Raw genomic sequence first — 25,597 nt, forward strand, 5'->3', positions numbered from 1 at the left:
TATACTTAGCTGTGGAATGTGCGTTAGTGACACGTCTAAGGCTACAGAACTTGATTTTTCAACATCTTGTCTGTTAGGGCTGTTTTAGCTCTGCAGACAAAGGGTTTAAACAAACAAAACAAGGAGTTTCATTGTTTTTAGTTTTTATTTCCTATTTAGCAAAGAGGAATCAAATTCCCACTGTTCTGCAAGACCTGCTACATTGCCTTTGCCCAGATAATATATAACACAGGGACTATCAATACTTCACTATCAGTTGAAATAAATGCTTAAACTTTAAAGCACTGTAAAAAAAAATCATAAGCAGACCAAGGCCCCGCCTCCAAAGATAATCATGTAGGAAACATAGAAAACAAACAAAAATAAACTGAATGATCAACACACGAATAAATAACCTTAATCCACCAAGATATGCAGCAACCCCTCCCACTGCACATGGATTTCGCGGTGGTGGTTTGAATTGGAGGAGAGAGACAGCTGGCTGTGTTCTACTGCCAAAAACCCTATTGTTAACATGGTTGATTTCCATCCTCTCTTTCTGCTACCCACAGAGAACCTTGTCCTTCCTGCCCCTCTCCTCTTCCAACCCGAAGTTTTTCTTTAGTCAGTTTTCAGTGACACCATTCTCCATCAAAGTTTCTCCTTTTGCCTTCCCACTCAAGAGTGTGTAGCTGATTATTTTAGCCTTTTAATGTGTGCCTACAATTCCTGCTCACCCCGAATAGCTTCTGATGTCTCATAGTCCTTGCATCTTCACCCTGAACTCAGTCTTCACTTATATCTCTAATTGTGATTTTGTATTTGGGAGGCTTCAGCCTCTACCACCATTAGCTTTTTGAGTTCCAAATCGTCAACTCGGCCAAAAGCCACAGAGAAGGGAGTGTATACTGTATGTATACATGTGTTATGTGTGTGAACTCATACATACATGAGTTTTTACATCTTTACCTAGGTATTGTATGGGAAATTTGTAGCCACGTATGTCTCTTTAAGAAAATTCCTAGTTAACGAATACAGTACCTTCTGTTGGGCCAACCAGTATGACAGAGATCCAATATGTGAGAGACTTGCTGGGATGCCAGAGTGTAAAATGAAATTATTTTGGAAAAGAATGAAAATAGGAAAAGTCCCCTCCTATACACCTGAATTTTTCATTTCCTTTCTCTGAGTAGGAAAGGCTTTGTCAGATCTTAGCGTGACCAGCAGGGGGCAGCAGAGGACTGCGAGGAACTTAAGCCAGTGCAGGCCAAGCCGCACCGTCTCCATCACCTATTAACAGTAGGACACGGGAAAAGACACACACGCAGCACACATGTAACGCTAGCGGGCACTTTCCCTTACTCTTGGATTTTTATAGGAAATAATGAAAATGACAAATTTCACTGTGGCCAGTGGTCTTAACTATTTTAAAAACACTCAAAGTGTAGGAGTTTGTTGTTTGGGTCATTGCCCAGGCTTATAAAAAGTAAATGTTTACAACGTTAAGGCATTGACCTGTTTACTGCAACGTATACTCATTGTGTATCAGTAGAAAAGACTTGTGCCAAAGGACAAATTGAGAGTGATAGGTGCTCGGAGAATATTTTATATATTTTATATAAACTGAGTGATGAGGGGAAAACTAAGTGAAACGTGTTTGCAAATAAGTGATTCATTTGCAAAAAATTTAAAATAACAGTTTGTATTTACTTTAATGTTACGTATTGTTCTAGGAATATGTTAAATTCACTTGCATGATAATCCGTATTTCCCATTGGTGTGATGGGAGAGAAGCCAGCCGAGAGGGAGAAACCCTTGAAGAAAAACCTGTATTTCATATAATTCAGTATAAGAGACAGTTTAAGATCACTGGATTAAGTTACAGAGAATTAGATCTCAGGTGAATATGGGGAAGCATCTTCTAACTGGACTACCTATTAACTAGTACAGGTACTGGCAGCTGGAGATGTGAAAACAGACTGGATGAGGACCCCCTGGGGATACTGTCCAGGTCATTTAAGCATCATATGAGGAGTTAGACGAGGTGGCTTGTTCAGACCCCATGTAATTCTGATATTCTTTGATATCTGTGAATCTCAAATAAGAAACAATATAGATGATAATTAAATTCCTTTATTGTAGATAATATTGAATCAATATAAAAAATGCAGGGGAGTCTCCAAAGTAAAATCAGTATTTTTCAAAAGTTCTTAAGTGTGGATGATATATCTTTTAAAATAGGTGAAATGGGCTTGGATGCTTTAAATGTCTATACTCAAGATAGTAAATAAAATGTCTATAAAGCCACATTTCCTTGATTTGGAGATACATTTTTGCCCCTTTGCTAGCATTTCTGAAATCAGGATATATTTTACAGATTTCGCAGATCTTATCTTACAGATATATCCTGAATATTACATCTAACATGGTAGCCTGTCATTGATTGGTGCTTCTTGCAATTGATAGGGTTTCAGAGTTGAGAAAACCTGACACAATGCCCATTTAAAGTCGGTCATTTTTTGTATTTTTAGTATCTTTAAAGAGGACTTTAAATTAAAAGGTATGATATGCTTAAACCAAGTGTTGTCACAGTTTGGGGTCTATATCCCGTACCATTTTCAGATACAGCTAAGTATCTGATTGTCTAAGTGACAATCACTTATGCAACGTAATCTGAGACTAGAAAGCAGGTAGTATAACCATTTCCTCAAGTATAAACTCTGAGATTATAGACTAGTTTCACAAATCATTTTGAACCTATTTGTTTCTTTGGTGGTTAATCAGAGGGCAGACAGCAAATCACATGATTTTTTGCCTTGGAATGTCATTCCTTATTCTGTTCTCCACTCCTTGCCCATCTGTGGGGAAAAACTTTTTAGCAATAAAAATGAGATGGAGATCAATAATAGATTGTGTAGTGGTGGATCCATCTGATACTTTGCATAAATATGTGTAGTTAGTAAAAGCTGTAGACCATGAGTTAATATATCCAGGAGGCTAGGTCTTCTACATTTGGGGATTTCTTTTAGCAAGAAGATTCCTAACCGTTCAATATTTATATTTTTTTCATAAAATGTATTATTTTTCCGGATTCATATTATGGGCCAGAGAAAAAAATTAAAAATAAAAACAAGAATTCTGGTTTCATAAAGAGTGAAGGCAGCTTTCAAGAAGGAAGTGCCTCCTGTGAGAATATGTATCTGCCTTATTCTTCTAGCCCAAATGTCCTCTGACTTGGAAAAGGCGAGTGGCAGTGGATCAGGCTTCTGCCCTTCTGACCACATCACCTCTGATGTGGCACCTGGGAGGGAGGGGTAGTTTACAGGTGTCGTCAGCATTACTAAACCGAGCTTTTTAGGAAACAGGACTTCATAAAATGCAGTAAAGTTAGGTAAGTCTAACCATAGCAGGATGACATTAGAGGGAAAAAAATCTCATCCTCGTCCTTTGAGTATTTAAAAGATTTGGGGATTTGAGAATAAATCACTTATGTGAGTGACAGCAGAATGAAAATTGTGTACATGTGAGCAGTGGATCCTAAGGTCTCTGAAGCACCCCCTGAGGTGCCTGCTGGAGATGGCGCATCAGGGAAGTCCTTCCCTCCCTGACCTGCCTCAGTGACCATGTCAGTGCCTGTGCCCCAAGGCACCACTACCCCCTAGTGGAAGTCAGTAGGGTTAACAGTACTCCTTACTGGCCTCGGTCAGAATCTGCTTAGTCAGCTCTCAAAAGGTGCTGACCGATGCTCTGAGAAATTACTGTGTCTCTTAAGACCCCTTCTTGGGTTTGCCTGTTCAGTTTCATTTTCCTGTGTTAGCCAGTAGCAAGGTGACCATTGATTAGAGTCTTCCCTCATGCACAGCTTTGTTCCAGGTCTTGAGACAGACTGTCCCCGTGGGGGTATCTTTTGGCAGATTGTCCAATCAGTCTCTGTCACTCACACAACGTCCCATGCTGCCACTTATTTTTAGGGATGTTTCAGTAACACTGCTTCAGGAACCTGCTGATTTTTGAGACGAAACGGTTTAAGGAAAAGCAAATTATAACCAATGGTGGCTAAAAGGACTGTTTGTTTTATTCTTACATGATTCGGACACAGGCAGACAGTTTTCTATATGAATTGACTCTTACTCTAAAGGAGATTAGATAGTGTAATGTAGCTTAGAGAAATTTTGTCATTAATTAGCATGACCCATTGATTATATATGTTTAAAAAATAGCACATTGACAAATTGCAATTCTTGAATTTTTCTAGACATTCAGCCAGGTATAAGTAAACTCTGTTGGAGTTCTTCAGTGTGTAGACCATCTCAACTATAATAATCACACTTGGATACACTTATCCAATAGGTTATCTAGAAAGAGAAAAGGATAGTTCTGTGCAGAGAATACAGTTAATCACCAAAGCAAGTGCCTTGTTACAGTTTAACCCAGATTATAAAACATCATTTGGGATAAATGGCAGCCCTCAATATAGGGTCCTTTTGACCTGTGTGATAATTTTGGTTGGTCTGATAAAAGGTGGTGTTTTCTTTGTTTGTTTTGTTTTTGTTTCTTTTTTTTTTTTTTTTTTTGGTCCTCTCTTGCCCTGATTTGTGATCACTGTAACAATAATCATTAGTTTGTTTTTCTCTTTTGTTGGCTATCTCACCAAACAAACCTTACCAAATGAGGAAATGCCTTGGCTTACAAAGGCAGTTCAGTGAATATTAGTACCAAAAAATGTCTGTCTTTCTTTCTGCTAGATTTCTTACCAAAAAAAAAAAAAAAAAGCAAACCAGGAATATAAAGAAGCAGAACTAGCACGGTGCCAAATGTGTTCCATAGCCTTACTAGGGACACAATGACTCTGTCACACTGTGAAAATAATGCAGGCCACTCAAAGCCACCATTTTAAAAGCAAAGCAGAGTTGGATGAAAGCACATAATAGTTTTTTTTTTTAATCATACATTAAAAAGCAACTCGGTAGCTTTAGAAAAGCTTTTTGTAGTCTTTCAAAAATCATTCTCTATCTCTGACATTTATTAAAGTCAGAATAACATCATTCTAGTTACTTTATTTTATCTTAATAATAGAGATTATGGTACAGTGACCTGGATAAGGAATTGGGAGTGTAGTTTCTGGTTTTATCCCATTACTGGCCTCAAGAAAATTCTCTAGGCTTTCTGTACTTCATTTTCCTTATCTATGTACAAAATGTCCTCCTCTCTGGAGTATTAAGAAAATTACCTCCATAGTAAGTGTTGATTTGTTTTGCTCCTTGGAGAAAGACATTACCTGACGTTTTATTATATTGCCATCTTTCTTTGTTATCTAGATCAAGACTGAAACACCTTTGCATCCCTTATATATATTTCTGCTAATGCATACCATTTCATAATTTAATCTCAAATTGTATGTCAAACTACATTTATATCAATACTAAATTGATTTTACAGCACATACAGAAGATATCAGTTTGTATTTAAATTATGATTCTCAAGTCCTCTCCTTTTCTTAAACATTTCTTTCAGTCATAGTGGCTTTTGTGCTTTTTTATTAAAGCAAGTAGAATACTATTAGCAGTGCAGTCAACTCTTGGTTATCATTCATGATTCCAACTGATAAAACAGATCCTTACTTTATTGACTTGAGACTTACATAACGTTCACTGTGTGCCAGGCACTATTCCAAGAGCTTCACAGCAATTAACGAATTTAATGCTCACCACAACCCTTTGAGGTAGATACTGTTATTATCCCCATTCTACAGATGAGGAAACTGAGGTATAAAGAGGTCAAGTAACTTGCCCAGGGTCACACAGCTAGTAAGGGGACAAGCTTGATTCACTGACCAGCAGTCTGTCCCTCAGCTCATTTTCTTTCCCTGTGCTGTGCTGCAGCCTCTGTCTGTGTGGGAAGCTTCAGAAATGTCAGCCTCCTTCACTACCCCGCCATCTTAACAGCTCAGTCAAGTGGCGCAATTGAGTGACTCCGGTCCATGTACCAGTCCTAGCTCCCCTGTTTACCAACTGTGTGACTTAAGACAAGTTGTTTAGCCTTTCTGGGCCTCCATTTCCTTATCTGCAAAAAGGGTTTAATAATGTACACACTTCATAGGGCTATTGAGGGATTAAATAAGGTGATACGTGTAAAGTTCATAGAATTATGGCTGGCACATAGCAAGTGCACAATAAATGTTTGCTGCTGTTACTTCCCTCCCAGAGCTGAAAAAGTCATAATTGAATGGAAACATTTTTAGTACCTCCTTTTACCCCCCACCCCCGGAAAAAAAAGGCAAACAGGGAGATAAGGCCCTGAAGGAAGCCTTCTGGAAATAATCAAAAGTTGACTGTGACTATACCGTCCGCCAGCCTTTCTTCTTCAGCCGCCGGCAGTAACCTTATATTATGATTCACGCAGGCTATGGCCACTCGGACGCAGATGTTCTCCACCAGTCGTTACTTGAAGCCAATATTGCTACTGAGGTGTGCCTGACAGCTCTGGACACCCTCTCTCTATTTACACTGGCATTTAAGGTTTGTATTGAACAGCTGTTCATGGTCAGAGCCTTACCTTTTAAATTCATTCTGCTTATTTAACTGAATCAGCAAGAACTTCTTATGTTGTATTTTTACTGCAGCAACTGTTTTTGCCCCTGTAAGGAAACCATTAATCCTTAAATTCCCTTAATGAAACCGTTCCACTGTTAATGACTTGAATTCCCTGAAATATAATACAGCTTAACTGGTCAGGGTGTGCCACCTGCTTGCAAAAGGTGGACACAGTCTCAGGAGGTGGTTAACGCTTGGCCAGATGAAAGTGTTTACCGGGGAAGGTGGCTTTGCTGAGCCCTCGAGAATGATAAATACAGGAACCTAATTGGGCATTTCTGCCTCTACTATCTTTAAACATATCCACAGGTGGTAGCAATTAAAATTAGATGTTTATACATAGAGGAGCAATACCTAAAAACATTCACCTTTTCAATTTTTTTTTGGATCTGTTACTAAATTAAATGATAGAAGCATTTCAAGTATAGAGAATAAAAAGTGATCTTGGTCTTATTTTTAGGTTTTAGCAAGTAACATTTAAGTAGGTTCCTTCTTGTTTTTAGGAACCTAACCCTTCCCATTCTCACTCAATAACTACTTCCATTTCCAGAGAAGCTGAATTAGTGTTAATATGCTCTGAATATGGAATCAGTATGTTTACTTGCAAGGGTATTTGGGAAACATACCCAAAGTCAATCTGTGCTTTACTCATCTCCTCTTCTCATGAAGCACATTTCTTTATTAGAGTAAAAATAGTTACCTGATATCATGTTGTTTTATTATAATTTACCTCTGTTCTTAGCGGCCATGCCACTCGTGTCCCCAGCAAGTGTCATAACTAGGAGCCCAGTCGAGAGGTGAGGGCATACAGATCCTTAGGATGAGTATGGGGACAGCAGTGTCTTCTTACGTGGAGCCTTACTCTAGTGGCCTTCAGTCATGGTCCCCAGGCTGGCAGCAGATGCAGGCCCCGAAGCTTGTTAGAAATGCAGGTTCTCTGGCCCTGGCTGAATGAATCAAACTCTGGGAGTGATATGTGCACAGACAGTATGGCCTGAGAACCACTGCTCTACTAGAACCATGTTTTGAACCTCCTTCTGTTTTCTTTTGGAGATTTTTAAGTAAACAGGCAGTGAAATTTGTAACGTGAGCATTTGCCCTGGATGACTATATCAGTGCTAACCGTGCATCCGTAAGTTCAAAACAGTCGTTGGGACACTTTCTTCCACTCTCTGCCTGGGCCTCAGCGTATAAATGAGCAGGAAACCCCGGGGCTGCACAGCGGGTGTGGTCTGGCACCCACGGGCAGGTGAGGGCACACGTGGCACAGGTGTGGTCTGGCAGCACTGTGAGAATAGTGGCAGTTTCCTTACTGCACAGCCTGCGGTTCATACTCAACCTCCTTTAAATTGCTTGCTTCATATTAAAGAAGAGTATTTGTCAGGGTTCCCGGACCTCCAGTGTCTGGCCACCAAATAGCTTCTGACTCAAGAGAGAAACAACGTCTGATGGTCTCTGACTGAAGGCTGATTGTAAATTTGTTGGGTGGAATGTCTTTGGGAAAATCACTTCATGTCTCCAGACCTAAGATTTCTCATTTGTAAGATTGAAAAAATAGGATCTGCCTCCCAGGGCTGTTGTAGCTTAAAGTGAGATGACCCTCAGAATGGACGAGCAGTCTGCTGATACAGACCAGGCTCCAGGACACTTGGGAGCGGCCACGTGTACAGAAACACCACGGGCTTCAAACCCCAGCTCCACCGTTAGCCAGATGTTAAGCTGTGGGTGGGTCCGCTTGACATCTCTAAGCCCTGATTTCCTTACTTAGAACATGGCAGTTATTCCTACTGTATAGTGAATTGATATGAAGTATCCAAAAACATCTATCCTGTGTGTCTGGCACACAGTAGGAGCTCAAATGTTGACTCTAGTTTAGCAATAAGCACTTTCCCTAGGCTCACGCCTTCCCGGTCCTATGGTAAAGGGTCTGATTGCTGAGACGCACAGGGAAGATTGTGTTTTAGAGCTGAGGTGATCTCTATCAGAGTCTATATGCCTGTGTGCAAAAATCTTTGATGTTTAAAGCTCGGCCCATACACACACAAACACACACACACAGACCCATTAAAAAATGGGAAGATGGGCAAATGTTATGGCATCAAAGGATGTCATGCCAAGCTGTGGGCTTACCTGGCCTAGGTTCACAGGTCCAAGAGGCCCACTGGCACAGCAGCACTGGGATCTTCCTTTGCAAATATTTACTCAGCTGAGGCATCAGTTGGAGCATGTCGGAACAATTAAATTATTACATTGAGTTAGCTGACATAATTGTTTGCAGAAAAATCTTCTTCCACAAATGTTGCCTCATCGTTACTGAGCCTCTTAATTGACCACATCTAATAAGTTGCCAAAGGCAATCAAGAAATCATGTTCTTAATGAGAGGAAATGTTTGAAAAGATTTAAGCCCTGAACCCCAATTTATTATTATATTAGCTTCCTGCCGTTTATTGAGTGCCTTCTGTGTCTTCAGCGTCAGTCCTCACAACAGCCTGGCCCAGTAGATCTTCTTATCCCCCATTTTACAGATGAGGAGATTGAGGCTGAGACAGGTTAGGAAATTAGCCCAAGATCACTACACAATTGGCCTGTCAAAGCCCTTTTTCTCCACTAAGTCACGTGTGTGTGTGTGTGTGTGTGTGTGTGAGAGAGAGAGAGAGAGAAAGAGAGTGTGTGTGTGTGTGTGTGTGTGTGTGTGTGTGTGTGTGTGTGTGTGTGGAGGGGGAAGGAGCTAAGCTGGGTGAATGTCAAGGTAGTTGAATGATCTCTCACACAGAGAAAAGAAAATTACCAAGCACTTACCAGATGCTGGTACTCTGGGGGCACTTTCACATATATTATTTAATACACGAAAGGTGTGTTTTGTAAACCAAGGTGATTACATGCAGAAAAACATGGTTCTTCTCTGGCTATTTTTAAATGTCTATTAATACAGTCCTAAACCAAATCTGGCCTTTAAATAGTTGATAATATTTTTAATGTACATACAAATTTAATCTGAAGATGTATTTTAAGTAATTCTCTGTAGTGCCTTCTCTTGATTTGAGGTGCATGGTGAGAACCAGCAAGTACCTGATGAGAAGGATCACTGTGAATGACCAGGGTGGCGAGCACGTGGATGATGGGGGTCAGCTAGGGAACCCGGGGTCCGGTTTACACAACCATGAGCCTGGGGTTTAGAGCATCTTGGTGATTGGTGAGCCTCTGCGACAGAGAGAGTGCTACTCTAAGCTAGATTTTTTAAGTTATTCTATAAATCAGTGTCTAAATAAAAATCAAGCCATATCCCTGGGAAGGATGTAGCTGTCTTAAATAACATGGTTCCAGATATCTCATTTTGGCACCCGAGGTTTAAGTTCGTTTTTCTCCTGTTCCTGGCTCTTTAGAAATTACTGTTACTGTGTGTTCATTCTCTGAAGGCCCCATTTCCCTTAGGAGGCTGGTAACAACAGTCAAACTTGAATCCACATCAGACAATTCCTGAGAATTATTTATAACCTATTCTCCACCTTATTGCTAGAAATAAGTCATGCCTTTCACGTTATTCTAACGTCTCATTTAATTTCATTTTAATCAATGAAATTCTCCCATTTTCAGTAAAAGTCTATAGGGAGACAGAGGTAGAAATGAGATACTCCATTGTTATCCATGGTTATTTATGAGTGGAAAAGTGAAGGTGATTTTTGTTTTGCTTTTTTCCCTGCTCAGAGCCTTTCTGAATGTTCAATGTTTTTAATAAGAGAGAGAGAGAGAGAGAAGAAAATTGATTGGAAAATAAGGAAGGCAGCTGGTAAACTGGGGTGTGTTCAGGACGAAAGGTCCCTTACCCCTTTAAATGAGGCGTTGTTTATATCTTTGTGTGAGTTTTTACTCCATTCTTCAACCAAGTTTTGTGATCAGAACCCAAACTAAACCCAGAACTAAATCCTGAAAATGGGAAGCAAAAACCTTGACCAGAGAAAGTGAAAGGAAGGAAAATTTAACTCCAGTGGTAACAGCTTGGAGATAGGCCAGTTCAGACAGCAAGGCCAGAGGTCTTAGCGATTTTTGTATGAACCATCTCTCCTGGATATCTCCAGCAAAGAGTGCTGAGAAAATAAAAGCTCACATCCAGATTCATGCAAACCTTAATCCAGCCATAATTAGGAAGGACTTTGACTCCTGGGAAAAGAACTGCTCAGAAACAGTAAACAGTAAGCAGTTTCCCAAACACTGGAAACAGCCTCTTTTTTTTTTTTTTCGGTTGGTGAACAGCTGCTCATGGTTGAGAATTACATCATATTCAGTTAATTAAGTCACATTTTCTGCTCATTAAATTCCTTCTCTTTCACATGATGGAATTCAACACTGTGCTTCAGTGTTTCATGATATAAAGAACACTGTGAATTCCAGGCGTCCTACCAGCTGTAAGTACACCCGTGAATTACTGGACCTAAAAAAACTTACTCCTTGAGTAAAACTTTTTCTCCAACAATAAGATGAGGTAAATCTTGAAACTATTACTCCAGCCGTAATTTGCTGTGCAACCGAGCTATTTGGACATAAGTTATCTCTGTTTCTTTGGCTAAACTGTAAGGTTGGTTTGAGGTAGTGACCTCTGGACGTTTTTTTTCAATGACAGTCATTTTTGCCTACTTGTGCAGAATGCACACAATCTCCCAAACACACCTTTGTCCTGACAGGCCTGTCTGTATTTGAAGATGCAGCTCTCCGGTGTCACGCACATATGTCTGCATGCTGGCCTCTAGTTGGGCGACACCTCTGTCCACTGTGCATGTTCAGCAATCATTGGGAGTTTTAGCCAACCAGGCTTTCACGGTGTTAAATCAGTGTGAATTTGCTGCTGGTGGGAGAAAACCTTGAAGAACGAGGAGAAGTAATTAATGGTGGCCCTCTTGCCACTTAACTGAGCTAGATCAGACATCAGACGATCCCTATACTTGACCTCAAGTCTTCCCAGTAGCTGTGCAAGCTTAGTTTTAGGGTCGCTGTTTCACAGATGAGAATGGCCAGGCTCGGTTTACCTGTGCAAATCCGTGCATGTGAGAAATGGTGCCTGACCGAAGCCTGTGCGTTTTCCCCCTTACCAGACTGCCTGGTGATTCATGGCTTCACAGAGTGCCTGAGAGCCTGCGGCGGGGGAGAAAACCCAGCCCTCACTGGTAGAGGACCTGTTCCATACACCTCACTTCAGTTATTTTTTTCCAGCCCATTAATTAGCTGATACCTGTAATGGCACTTCTCTGTTGGAATTAAGGTGTCGCAAACATTACCTCCGTATTAGTTGCTGGTGATAGTACAAATAAGTAAATAAATAGAAGCCCAATCAATACTGAGGCACAGTGGTCCTTTAAACCGTAGTAGAGTCTGCTGGGAAGTTTTAAATTAGTCTCTCCCTTAGTAGAAAAAGTGAATTCTCCAAAGCATAAATTTATTGATAAGTTTGTTTGTACTACAGGGGACTTCTGTGCTTTCCTAGAGGATTCATGGGAAGTTTGTTTAAATTATAAGTTGTCTTAGTACCTGAAAAATGTAACCTTTGAGGCTGAAAGTTGTATGAAACCGCTTAGCAGTGTCTGGCGTGTCTCACTGACCAAGCTGTCCTTGTGTGTTTTAAGAACCAGCTCCTGGCTGACCATGGACATAATCCCCTCATGAAAAAGGTTTTTGACGTCTACCTGTGTTTTCTTCAAAAACATCAGTCTGAAACGGCTTTAAAAAATGTCTTCACTGCCTTAAGGTCGTTAATCTATAAGGTACGTTGTTTCGCCAGGGAAGGTCATTCTTGATTCTCACCCATTCTCCTGTGTCCACCTGGAGCTGAACGGAGCACTAACCTCTCTGGGTTCATTTGCTTCCTCACGTCCCTCTAGTTTCCCTCAACGTTCTATGAGCGGAGAGCGGACATGTGTGCAGCCCTGTGCTATGAGATCCTGAAATGCTGCAACTCCAAGCTGAGCTCCATCAGGACCGAGGCCTCCCAGCTGCTGTACTTCCTGATGAGGAACAACTTCGACTACACTGGCAAGAAGTCCTTTGTCCGGACGCATCTGCAGGTGCGTGTGCTTTAGCTTTCCAGGTCAAGTGTGCTGTGTGGAATTCTGTTTTAGCAGGAGAATTTTGAATGTCACATTTACCAAGTTACCTCAGTGTAAGTATTGAACGATCTGGCCTCTAGATGGAAAATTCAAAAGTCACATTTACTAGTTTTATTTATTTCATCCTCCGCATTGTAAGATTTGGGCCCAGGATGTGTTTCTATTGGTAAATTGACATTTAAATGTCGAATCAATATTCGACTGACCAAAATTCCACTGAGTAAAGATTTATAGAACCTGGGAGAGGATACCTCATAGTAAACATCTTAGGTAAGACACAGAAAGCCCAAAGTGGCTCTTTTCTGTCTTCCTTCTGTTGACACACCTGCCATTCCTCCAGAGTTAAAGTGTCCCAAATTCTCTGCTCTGTGAACCAGGCCAGATACTGAAGATTCTTATGTATTTTTGTAGACTTTCTTTTTCTACAAACACACATAGGAGCGCCTTCTCCATCTCTGTACTTACTCTTTTTTTAAAAAACAAATGTTTATTGCTTGCAAACTGTGTGCTGGGATTCATGGATACAACCATGAACAAAACAGGACCTCTCCTGGCCCTCAGAGTGTGTCATCTACTGGAGGACAGACAGACACTGAGGCCCTAGTGCCGTGTGCCCGGTCCCCTAACAGAGGAACTCGAGTGCCCCAGGGAGGGGACCAGGGGGCTTCCCATGGGATGTGAAGCGTGAAGAGGGGTCGGGGTTGAGCATGTTCCAGGCCACGCATGCACCATGGGAAAGGGACCATCCAGGGGACCAGAGAAGGTCCTTACAGTAGAGGTGAGAGTATGGGTGAGAACAAGTTGAGATGGCAACATTGCACATTTGGAGGGATCGCCTGCACTCCAGGCTGAGAATGGATCAAGGAGTCAAGACCTTAGATCGGGAGACCATGGGGAAACCATGATTAAATTTAGGCCAGAGAGGATGGTGTCCTGGGTCAGGCATGGTGAGGTTAGAAGGGAGAGGAGATTGAATTGACAATACTTAGTGATTGATTATACCTGGGTGTGGTGAAGGTAAAGGATGAGAAGGGGGAATGGGGGGAGTTGACAGTACTAAGTGATTGATTATACCTGCGTGTGGTGAAGGTAAAGGATGAGAAGGGGGAATGGGGGGAGGGGGATGGTCCACGGTTTAGCTGAGTAACTGGGTAAAGGCGGTGCTATTTATAGACCCCCAAAAAGACAGATTCCCCCACTGCATAGTTAATATGTACATGTTTTAATAATAAACGCAAAGGACAGTCCATTTACTGAATATTTAGTACATATAAATTCAAGCCAAAAACCAAAGAGGTAAATAATAAGGTCTTCCTTTTTATTAGAGAAAGTGGTAGGTAAGTAACCATCCGAGTGATACGGGCTTATCTGATTCTCATTCCTCTACACTCTGCTGATTAGCATTTTGATGTGCAACCGAGATGCAAGGGTAGCAAAATCACCTTCTGGAATAATCCTTGGAAGGGGGAAAATGACTCAGACATTGTTTCCCACACTGGAGCCATCCTTGCTCGCAGCTTCCCTGTTGCCCCATCCCCGTGCACATCCTAACCGAAGCCAGGAGCTGAACCTGGGGCGTCACTTGAAGGTGAATTGATGTGCTCACGTTTGTGTGTCCCTAAGGTCATTATTTCTGTCAGCCAGCTGATAGCAGACGTCGTTGGCATTGGGGGAACCAGATTCCAGCAGTCCTTGTCTATCATCAACAACTGTGCCAACAGTGACAGGCTGATCAAGGTGGGTGGCCCGGTCTCGTTCTGTGTTTTACCCCAAAAACTCCACCTCATCATCTGACATGTATGCAGACGGACAGAATGCAGCTGAAAGCCCCGTGTCCCCCTCCACCCTTGTTTCAGCACACCACCTTCTCCTCGGACGTGAAGGACCTGACCAAAAGGATCCGCACAGTTCTGATGGCCACGGCCCAGATGAAGGAGCACGAGAATGACCCCGAGATGCTGGTGGACCTCCAGTACAGCCTGGCCAAGTCCTACGCCAGCACCCCCGAGCTCCGGAAGACGTGGCTGGACAGCATGGCCCGGATCCATGTCAAAAACGGGGACCTGTCCGAGGTAGCCCCGCAAGCCTGCCAATCCGGGCTTTTGAGAAAACAAATTGTGTCCCATTCACTGAAGGAAGCCACTTCTGAGAAAAATTTCCCAGTAATTCAAAGAAGCCAGTTAAAAATATGTGATACTTTAAACAGTGTTGGGCTCGGGGTTCCTTCATGGTCATCTAAGCATTTTAACAATTCACAGCATCGTAAGGGGATGTCTTCATCACAAAAGAGCATTGTTTGAAGGCTCTTAGAAAACATCCGTGCTCGCACAGGTGCCTGCTAGGTCAGGTGCACTCAGTTTCTGCGTCAAAACTCCTCTCTAGATCTAAAATTCAGCTATTTTATGATAAAATTAGATTTCCCTGTATCGAAGTCATGACAGGGCATTGCTTTTTCCTGTTTGAGGTAGTCAGTTTCTGTCTGTAGTCGTGGCAGGTGTCAGAGCTCCCTCGTGGACAGAGCTGCACAGTTCAATAAGCGACAGCATGGCGGGGGCAGAGGGGGAGTGTGGGCTCCAAGGCAGACTGGATCCCGGATCCGACATCGACTAACTCGGTGACATTGAGCCAGTTCTTAACCCCTCTGTGTCTCTATGACATCATCTGTAAAATGGGGGAAATTAAGGAAAACAGTAGGCCGTAAGGTGGGTTGTATTCATGTTCCCATGAAAACTCTACTCAGGGTTCATGCCTGAGGCCTTTAGGTATGATTAACAGTACAACCAAAGAAGTGTGCTTTTACTTTTAAACCTCTCTAACTGCTTAAATTAGTAAAATTGCGTTCTCTATCTGAAAATTTTATGTAACTATTTTTACCTATAGATTATTCAAAGAGTCCATTCTGTTTGACCGTAAGTTTAATCTAAAATATACATTAGCCGTAATAAAAGTGAATTACATACTGTTAGTAGTAGTAATTTTTTTATCATTCTGATAAGAACCAGGGCTCAGACATTGGAACCTTATGGTAGGTTCATTTCCAACAGCTATCTTTGATGTTTTGTAAACCATGGCAACTTGGTGAAAAGAATTTATTTTTATTTTTTCTTTTGGTTTAAGGTGTTTATAATGTTATCCATTTAACATAAAATAATATTTTCATTTAGAATTTTTGGAAAAAGTTATAACTTCATCTCTGAATCTAAGAATGTACATGCCTTTTCTTCAAATGATCCTCTTTTCCCTTTAAGAGAAATAATGCTGAAATTTTATAGCAAGAAAAAATGCTTCTTAAAAATCTTTTATATTTAAATTTCATAATTTTAAATAGAAATAGGTCTTAGCAAATTTACTGCCATTTGTCTCAATTCAAAGTTTAAAACTTTCAATTTATTTGAATTGTTCTACTTTTTTCAAAAGGTAAGATGTCAGCCATTAGAAACACTAGTTGATGCCTTGAGATCTCATATAAGTACATATAGTCATTAGATTTCTGTTTGTGAGCATTGTGCCATGCTTTATAATTGGTGATTCTGAAACGTGTCTTTTGTTATAGGCAGCAATGTGCTATGTCCATGTCACAGCCCTGGTGGCAGAATATCTCACACGGAAAGGTAAGAAACGATTCCTGGGTTTTGTGAAATAAATATAAAATTGCACAAAGCAGCAAAGACAAGTGAGAGCCATTAAGAAAGATTTGGACGTGAGGGATTCCTGTGTGTGTGTGTATGTGTATGTGTACACTATATTCATTGTTTTATTCACTGGCGTGACATTTGCTTGATGTGATAGGCACCGCAGAAACGCAAAACAAAAGTAGGTGGCATTTTGTCATATAACCTCTTACTAATAACTCCATATCGCAAAAACTAGTTAATGAGCTTGGCATCTGGGAGTCCCTGACCAGCCAATCTCCAGCTGAAAAGATTTTATTTTCCCTTAAGATAGTTCCCACCAGAACTGTTTATCAATCAAAAGGCAGCTGTAACAGGAGGTGATGAGACAGTATTTTCTGGAGCACAGCCCGGTCGGCTTTGCTGTGTGCGAAGGCAGCTTGTAGGCTGGAAACCTTGCCGCCCCGTGGAAGGAGCTGGCAGGAGTGAGTGCCGCCCACCTGTGTGCTAAGTGCTCGTTCCCATGTTAGCAGGCCGCGAGTTCTGTCACGGCTCCTCTGGTTAAACACCAGTTGCTCGTTTCCACTTCAAATTTGAGAACACGGGGCTTTTAGAAAGGCCAGTTGTGTTCATGTGTGTACTGGAGCACGGCTGCACCAGATCTGGCTAATTCCTTCACAATGTGAGGACTAATGTAAAACCACAGATGGCCAGGTCAGGGAATTTCTATCTTTCTGGTACAGCTGGCTCTTTGGAATGGAATTTAAGGGCATCTAGGCTTGTCATACGTCAGAGCTGGAAGGAGAAAGAAACCAGGGAGGGGCTCCGTATTCTCTTACTGCCAGCACGATTTCCTGTTGAGACCTTCTGTCGGGTAATACATCTCCTCACGTTTAGAAGCAGACCTAGCCCTCCAGCTGGAGCCGTCCTTCCTCCCCTCCAGCCACAGCATCTGCCAGAGGAGGCGCCGGGGAGGTGAGCTGAGAGTGGGCCGGCCGCCCCATCCCTGTGACACTCAGACGTGTGGGGTTTCTCTTTCAACTCTGCTGGGATGGACTTGGCTCTCCTTCCCTCCCTTCTTTTCCTGGCCTCTCTGGTTTGACGGCAGGCAAGGAGAAGAAAGCACTTTGGCCACCATTGTCGTTGTTCCACCAGAGCTGAGTTGTATTTTTAAATCTACTCTGTAGCCAAAAACATGGATGGTTGGATTTTATAATTTTGCTTTTTGTACACTCATGTATCCTCAAGCTCCCAGGTTAGTGCTTTGCATAGGGGAATCTTTGTCTCCATGAAACAAAAGCAAGGCGAAAGCTGGACATTGGCAGAGATGCTAGACAACCCATGAAGGGGCTGGAAACCTTGACCATGTGCAGCAAAAACATCTCTGACTTTAGGGTCCACTCTTTCAAGACTTGATTTCAAACTACTCTGTGTTCCTTTTTTTCCTGAAACATGGGAGGTCTCAGTTCAGGTTTTGACTTTTGTTTTACTGTAAGCAGCAATCTCAGTAGAGTAGGAAGACATTTCAAGTCCTTCTTCACTTGATCGTTTTTGCCCAGCTGACATTGTCCAAGTGACATGAAACTTTCCCCAGTGACTCCATGGGAGGAAAGGCCTCTCCTTACCCCTCAGGCTGCTGACGTGGAACCAGCCAAGGCAGCCCCTCAGCTCACGGCTGCAGCCATCGAGTCACAACTTGGTAGACTGCTTCCTGCAGGAGAAGGGCGAGTTCTAATCTGAGTTCTGGGTTACCCCAGCCAGAGTGGGTGAGATGACAGCTGGAAGGAAACAGAGTTGTTTTTGAGTCTGTATTTCTCTGATTGGCTTTGGCTTCTTTATTTTTCTTGGTATCTGAGCATGGGTCATTTTACCAAATCAAACTATTGTTGTTATTACTTTGCTATTAATTTGATTCAATACCTATTTCAGTTTATTTAAGGATTACATACATTTTAATAAAGGTGGATGGAAAATAAAAAGGGATGAGAAAAATTAAAAAAATTGAGGGCGGTGAGGGTTAATTAAATATGAGGAAGCGAATGAAGGAAAGCACACAGTGGCGCCCAGGCTCCCCGTGGGAATGCTGGCCTGAGACGCAAGAGATTTCAAGATCGGTCCTCGTTCAACCCAGAAACAAACAGGGCAGGAAGAACCCTCGCGGTTCATCCACTTTCAGGTTGACAGCTCCAACTGTCTCCCCTGCTCTCTCAATTCTAGGCATGTTTAGACAAGGATGCACAGCTTTCAGGGCAATCACCCCGAACATAGATGAGGAGGCCTCCATGATGGAAGACGTCGGCATGCAGGACGTCCACTTCAACGAGGTGAGCGCCGCAGCCCGCCAGGGCGCCGGTCACCCCAGTGTCTCGGGTGCTGCCGTTCACCCGCCCCCGCACCAAACTGGGATTTCCTGTCTGCAGCTGCTGTGTACACACTTCACTCTAAGATAATTCTCCAGAACACTGAAACTGAACAGTGAAAGCTTCTGCCAGTCCCATTTCCAGGAACTCCTCCTTTTCTCTGGAGAGAATTTGAGGAGCTAGTTAATAGTGAAGTGAGGCTGAGAGCTTGAACACTTGCGGTAAAAGGTCCAGTATTTTGAATCATAAAGTTTCTCATTCTTTGCAACAGTTAATTTCTCTGGTTCCTGGGTTTTATAGCTGTTTTAATCTGACTTTTAGATCAGTGTCTCCAACACAAGACGTCTCTCCGATGTCCCCAAACATGCAAGGCCATGAGAGGCCAGACTGGGCTCAGGGGCAGAGCAGCCCCTGTCCAGTCCCCCAGTTCCCTGCCCCCACTTGAGTGCTGTCAGCCAGGGTCTGTGCACCATGAGTAGATAAGACCACCCTTGCCCACCCCCCATAGAGACCAGAAAGTTTGACTTTAGATCAATTGTAGCAATTTTTGCAAGTTTCTTGCCAAAACAGGATCACCCTGCAGCCACTTAAAATCTGAAACTAGAGAGTTCTGAGATACAACTAGGAATTTGAACAAATGCCGATTTTCTGTGTGCGTTTCCTGAATTTTCCTCTTCTGTGAATATCTGCCAGAAGAGCTCTTCATGTGTGCCTGCCTCCCCTCAGCTAGAACAAAATGAAACAGTCAAGGGAATGCTTTTTAATCCTGTCCATCTTTTAAGGAAAGATAAAGTTTTCTGTTTCTTCATGTGGAGAGAAAGAACAGAGAAAGGAGTAAACGTCTTCTGCCTCTGTTATACTTGTGTTTATGATGTGGAAGTCCTGCAATTAATATCAGGACTTTTGATCATGTTCATGCTGGTAAGCGGGGCCCATGAGCAAACATCCTCCATGACATTGACCATCCATGAATCAGCAATTCTCAAAGTGTGGTCCTGGGGTCCCCGAGACCCTTTCAGGAAGTCTTTGAGGTCCTTACTTTTCCAATTGAATGTCTCTGTGAGGCTGGATTTTCTTTGTCTACATCACCCAGAACAACATATTGAAGAGATTGAATGCAGAAGCAGAGACAGGAATCCAGGCTTCTCCTACGAAGTCAGACATCAGAGTTGCAAAAAATGTAAAACAGTGCCACTCTTCTCCTTAATTTTTTTTTGAAAATGTTATTTTTTCATTAAAAGTGTTATTTTCATTAACATGTAATAGGTTTATTATCTTAGTTTAAAGTAATAAATCTTTTTACTTTTTTTTCAGTTTTCACTCCTAATATTGTAACTATTGAGAGAGAACACCCATATATATAAAAGTTCTCAGCTATTTTTAAAGAATTCTCAATAATGTTTATGCTATATAAAGGGACCTTAAGCCTCAAAGGTTTAAGAACCACTGCCAAAAATTGTCTAGTCTCAAATGACCCTCTAAATTAAAAACTAACTGTGAGAAAGGATATATATTGAGTGATTTCACATTTAAAAATTAAAATAATTTTAACCAAAATACATAAAGTTCTCTAAGTATTCTGAAGGGGAAAAAAAAAAAACCAGTTGGTTATTACATGATCTTAACAGTTCAGCGGTTTCTCCACCTTGAAATGCCTGGCCCAATGGTAATTTTTCATTTTTTACTCTGATGTGTGTGCCTGTCCCTTAGGCAACAAGGCCCGCACGCTCTTGGCTTTGAACTCCTCGCTTCAAGGAGGGTTTGCACTGGACTTTTTCCTGAAAAGAGGCTTTGAATGCATTGTTTCCTTGGAGAAACCACCCTTGTCCCCTGCTGCCCAGTCAGTCCTCCGGAGCGCAGCACTTTGTTTAGATTCGATAAGGAAAACAGCAATGCCAAGAACAACTAAAGATTCGAAAGTAAACAGTTCTGAGTAACCTGTCCTCAGGAATGATAACATGAAGTTCAGGTTTGCTCATCAGATCAAGTAGTAGGCTGGAATAGTCTCTGCAGCCTAGGGAATGAGCCCTGTGAAATCAAGGGCAGACTTGATTGGGGAGATTTGTGGATGGCACCCGCTCTGAGTAATAACGGAACATGTGACAGGGATAACTTTATCAGTTAGTTTCGGAATATGGATTTTCCACCCTGTCCTTGAAGCGTAAAGTTGGTAAATCTTTAACAACGTCCATAGTACACAATGATCTATCCTGATTAGGATGTGGCACAGGGGGTTGTAAAGCCCCAAGCAAGCCCTGCACATTAAAAGTGAAACTAGTCAGCAGTGAAAAAAGAACATGTTCCAAAAGTCACGAAAGCAGAAACTGCCACGTAGTTTTTGCTTTGGCTCTCAAGATGTTTCAAGAAAAAGTGAAAGTCGAATATCTCTGCCAGAGAAGGAGTTTTGGGGAAAGCTGATGGGAATAGGTGTAGAACAATAGTTTAATAAAAATCATTGCCCTTTCAATGTGCATTATTAGATACATTTAAATGTCTAAGATGCTCTCCTAACATGATTTTAGAGGCACTACCTAAAAATGCACAATTCTCCTAGGAGGAGACCTCAGATGAGTTTTTATTGGTAGCAATCCATCTTCCTTGACTCTGATCTAAAGAGCGAACTCCCCCGCAGCTGCTTTTGATTAAAGAGAAACATTCCATTCCTGTTTACATTTTGTTTCACAAATTGGAGCCTATGCAGATTGAAGAATTCTGAGTTTCCTATGGTATCAAAATTACATGCAGCCCATGTTGTTTTGAGATCCCTCCCTCATTATCCCATACAGGTAGGGTCCTAGAAGGAAATAGGTAGCACTCTCAGAAATTGAAGCAAGTCTAACAAAGGGACTATTTTGAAAAGTTTGATCAGGGTTTAGGGAAACCAGCAAGGAATATTGCAGAACCCTGGAGGTTAGCCACAGCTGGGTTGCCACTGTCGACCTGTGGGCTAAGGGAGCGGGGAGAGAGAAACTACACAGAGGGGCCACCTGCCCCGGCTCAGTCCCGGCATGGGGGCAGGGAGGGAGGCACCCCCTCCCCACACTCTCCTTCTGTCCACCAGTCTCCTGCTGGCCTTCCACTGGCTGAGCCCAGCAGGCAGGCCAGCAGTCCTGGTGCGTCGGCCTGCATGGCACAGAGCAAGGGAGGAACGGGGCCAAAAGGGACTGTAGTGGGGAAATGGAAAATACAGTCCATCCTCATTATTTGCCCAGTTGCTAAAATTTCTTTGTTACCCCAGAATCAGCATGCACTGAGGTGCTTTTGCAGTCATTTGGGGACATGGCACAAAGCAGCAAAAAATTTGAGACCACATGTTCCCATCTGAGGCTGAACAGGCAACACTCTGTCTCCTTGTTTCAGCTCGTGCCGTAAACGGGGGTCCTTCTCTGGCCCCCTAGCATGGTGCTGAAGTGCTGTCCAGTGTTCCTGAGCTCAGGAAGGTGATGTGCCTTACAGAGAAAATACTTGTCAGATAAGCTCTGTTCAGGCAGCAGTTAACAGTGCTTTGGGTCGTGGGTTCAATATTAATGAATCAACAATATGTACTAAATGAGGTGTCTTTAAACAGAAACACACATAAAACAAGGTTATGTACTAATCAGTTGTCAAAAATTTTGTAACCAGAGGCTCTCTGGAGCCTAATCCTGTATTTCCCCAAGAAAGGGGTGTTCCGTGTTCACAAATTCAGTGTTGGTGGTGACCATAGAACATAACCACAGCAAATAATGAGGAGCGACTGTATTTGGCACACTAAGTGTTGTTTCACAGACCAGCAACAGTGAGTTTCACCAGGCAGGTCACTGACTTGTATTAGCCAAACTGCATCTATTCAGAAATAACAAACATAAAATGTTTATACCTACAGAACATCCCAAGAGAGAGTTATCAACAAAACACATTCTGTGGTTCCTCTGCTTACATCTCATCCAAGCCTGGCAATTTTCTGTAACCCTGTAGAGTGGTCTAAGCATCTACTTCTCCTTGACCGAGAGTGCTCTTAGAACCATAAAAGTTATATAGCATATCTTCGCTTTTATCTCGAAAACAGTAGCAGTAGGGAGTGGGGCCCATGGAACTTGTCTGACTGCTCTACCTTGTCTCATACCAGGACATATTGCCGTGCTTCTTGTTGCAAATATTTCCTAAACTTCCTTATGCTGGAGAGACAGGGGTGAGCATGATGTGGTCCCTGCCCCGGCACACAACACTGCTTCTGATGCTTTCTTGCCATTGAGGAGAAACACCTAAACCACGGTCCCTTAGAATCTGAATTGAAAGTTGTCTCAGTTCTTTGTGGCTTAGAAATTTCTACATTTACATGTGTTGATTCGCTCCGTAAACTAGCTGTGTGCCATGTGCCAGCTCAGTGATATATGAGGGAGGTGCCTGTCTTAGAAAGTTTGACCCAGTGTACTAGTCCTCACGCTTTAGTGTGCTTAAAAATTACTTAGATTCCTGTTACAAATATAGATTCCCATTCTAACCCACCCCCACCCATCCCCAGATTTAGTTGGGTGACTGTAGCACCTGGGAATCTGTATTTTAACAAGCATCCCAGGTGATTATTCTGATACAAAGGATCTTCGACTGTATCTTGAGAAACGATAATATAGTGGAAATGTGAATGATGCCATGATGTACGCCATTGCCCGAACCAGGTCACATGCTTACGGTTATTCCCAAATGGTAGATAAAAGAGACAGCTAGCTTCATAAGAAAGGTTAAATTAAATCAGTCAATCCTAAGATGGGGCAAATATTATTTAAGTGAAAAAATTTTAAATACCCTGCAAATACACAGGCTCATAATGCATTTTCAAGCACACACACGTGCCCATGCACAGCATTAGTGAGCTATTTCCACAGACAGGTGCTCGGTGCCCTCAATTGCATGGCTGTGGCACACCTAAAAATGACTGGCTAATTACATTCAGCTTCCTGAATGGCTTACGAGCTTAGTGTACCGAGATCTTTTTAAGTCTAGTCTAATATCATAAAATGTATACTTTCCAGGTGCATAAAGCTCATTGAGGGTTTTTTTTTCCCCGACCAGTAATTACTTATAGTTCTTTGCGTGTATTGACAATTTAGAAGAAAATAACTTGGCATTTAGATTTTAAACAAGGGGGAAAACTATCAGACTTTCTGTATGATCGCCTTTCAAGGTCACCACTCTCTGACCACTGTCAGTATAAGTTCTCGTTTTCAAGTGATTGCTGAGAATTCAAAGTAAATTAATACGTGGAATTTCTGTTGAGAATATTATTCATATATGCCCCGATGTTTAGTTACTATGATGTCTTAGTTTTTATGACTCTTTATAATTTTGTCTTGACATATGGTCTCTCAAACTTAGCTGTCTATGATTGCTGGTTATTTCTATTCAAAGAATTGTTACTTGATGCACCAGCTGTAAACGTCTAGGTATAGAGTTGACATTAGCTTGAATAATTTACCTTACCAAATTAAGCTTTGATGCTCAGTAATCCATACTCTACCTTTATGAGAGAAGGACTTAACCTTTTTAAAAAATAAAAGCCATTTTTAGTTTGTTATTGGGTAAAATCTCTACTCTGCTTTTTATAGTATACATTACCATTTTCTACAATAAAAAGTGATATTCAGACTGATACACTATAGATCCTGAATGCCTCCTGAATCAAAAGAAAAGATAAAATAATGTCCAGTAGCATATATAGGTTGATGATGTATTATTTCCTAATTCTTAATTACCATCAAATTGTGATACTTATTTCATAATTATTTACTAAGCTCTATTCACTTTATGAAACATTACTGTTTTCCAACCATTCTGGGAAGTGTCCCTGGTTGAAGTCTATTTTTTTGTACCAAATATGGCAGAGTTTTCCATAGTGAACTGAATTGTCCATAGTATTGATATGCCACATGAATTCAGGTTTCATCGTTATTAAACTTTCCTTGTGTTTCTGGTTTGACAAATGAGTAAAAGTAGTATTCAAATCTTAGTCTCACAATTAGGAGCATTTGGCCCAGGAGATTACTCATAAACTCTATTTGATATATATTTAAGTGACTAAATCTAGAACCATTCAAAACGTACCCGAAAGGCTGCTATACGCAGACACCTTATGAGGATAGACAGAACATCATTTTAAAATCAAGTAACATCTTCCTTATATAATACTTCCTTGTTGTGATAGTGGATGTATGTCTGTGTGCATTTTCATTTCTCATAAAATTATCTATATTCAATTATTAATTTATTTTTAGCAACCTTTGAGTGTGGCTGTTTAATCTGTATATTTAATCTTTCCACCTCCCTGACCTCATCTCTTTGCCCTGTTTGACTCAGATTTTATACTCTAGCCCTCAAACTACTTATAAATTTCTCACACACCATGCTGCCGTCTCTCCCATGTCTCTGCCCGGGCTGTTCCCTCTCCCTGGAATGTCTCCCCCCTCTTCCTTGCTATTCCCACCTTTCACCTTCACCTCACTAACTCCTGATGATGTGTAAGACTCAGTCAGTCATCACTTTTCTGCAACCTTCCATGGCCCCCCATCCCCCATCACTGGATAGTTGCCGCTCCTCTCTGCATCCCTGATTCCCTGCGCATTTATCAGCACACTCACCGCCATCTTTTGTAGTCTCTTTATGGATCTGCATAGAGATCTGAGCTTTATGAGCAGGAAGTGCTCTCTTCACTTGGTTCTTGGCCTCCCCAGGACTCGCTCAGAGACACACAGACTACTGTTAAGTCAGTAAATGCCTACTGCTCTCAGTTCAGAGTGTCTACCCTTCTGACTTGCAGTTTGGCACGTATTTGAAATCACTGTGGTTTTCTCTGTCCTCAGTATCTCAACATGCACGTCAAATCTCTTCCAGTCGGTGGTCATGGGTCTCTAGTCCATCAGTTCTAGCTGCTTCGAAGGACAACCTCTCTGTGTCTTTGAGGGCCTCCTCCTCAAAGCCAGTT

At 41.8% G+C, this 25,597-nt stretch overlaps 1 protein-coding gene across 21 annotated transcripts in view; it reads left to right on the forward strand.

The window, feature by feature from the left end:
* Positions 1 to 25,597, forward strand: part of DOCK9 (dedicator of cytokinesis 9) — a 324,890-nt gene that overhangs the window by 275,003 nt on the left and 24,290 nt on the right. For 12 of the 21 annotated variants that reach the window (XM_082434573.1, XM_082434572.1, XM_082434576.1 and 9 more), the window contains 8 exons: positions 6,382 to 6,497; positions 12,189 to 12,326; positions 12,444 to 12,626; positions 14,292 to 14,405; positions 14,525 to 14,740; positions 16,222 to 16,279; positions 17,177 to 17,254; positions 18,497 to 18,603. In XM_082434573.1, coding sequence (XP_082290699.1) covers positions 6,382 to 6,497; positions 12,189 to 12,326; positions 12,444 to 12,626; positions 14,292 to 14,405; positions 14,525 to 14,740; positions 16,222 to 16,279; positions 17,177 to 17,254; positions 18,497 to 18,603 — 1,010 coding nt within the window. The remainder of the gene's footprint in view (positions 1 to 6,381; positions 6,498 to 12,188; positions 12,327 to 12,443; positions 12,627 to 14,291; positions 14,406 to 14,524; positions 14,741 to 16,221; positions 16,280 to 17,176; positions 17,255 to 18,496; positions 18,604 to 25,597) is intronic. The other 9 variants (XM_082434569.1, XM_082434581.1, XM_082434580.1 and 6 more) reach the window with 1 other exon arrangement.

Source organism: Balaenoptera physalus (genome assembly GCF_965194825.1).
Source record: "Balaenoptera physalus genome assembly, chromosome: 18".
Classification (NCBI taxonomy): Eukaryota; Metazoa; Chordata; class Mammalia; order Artiodactyla; family Balaenopteridae; genus Balaenoptera; species Balaenoptera physalus.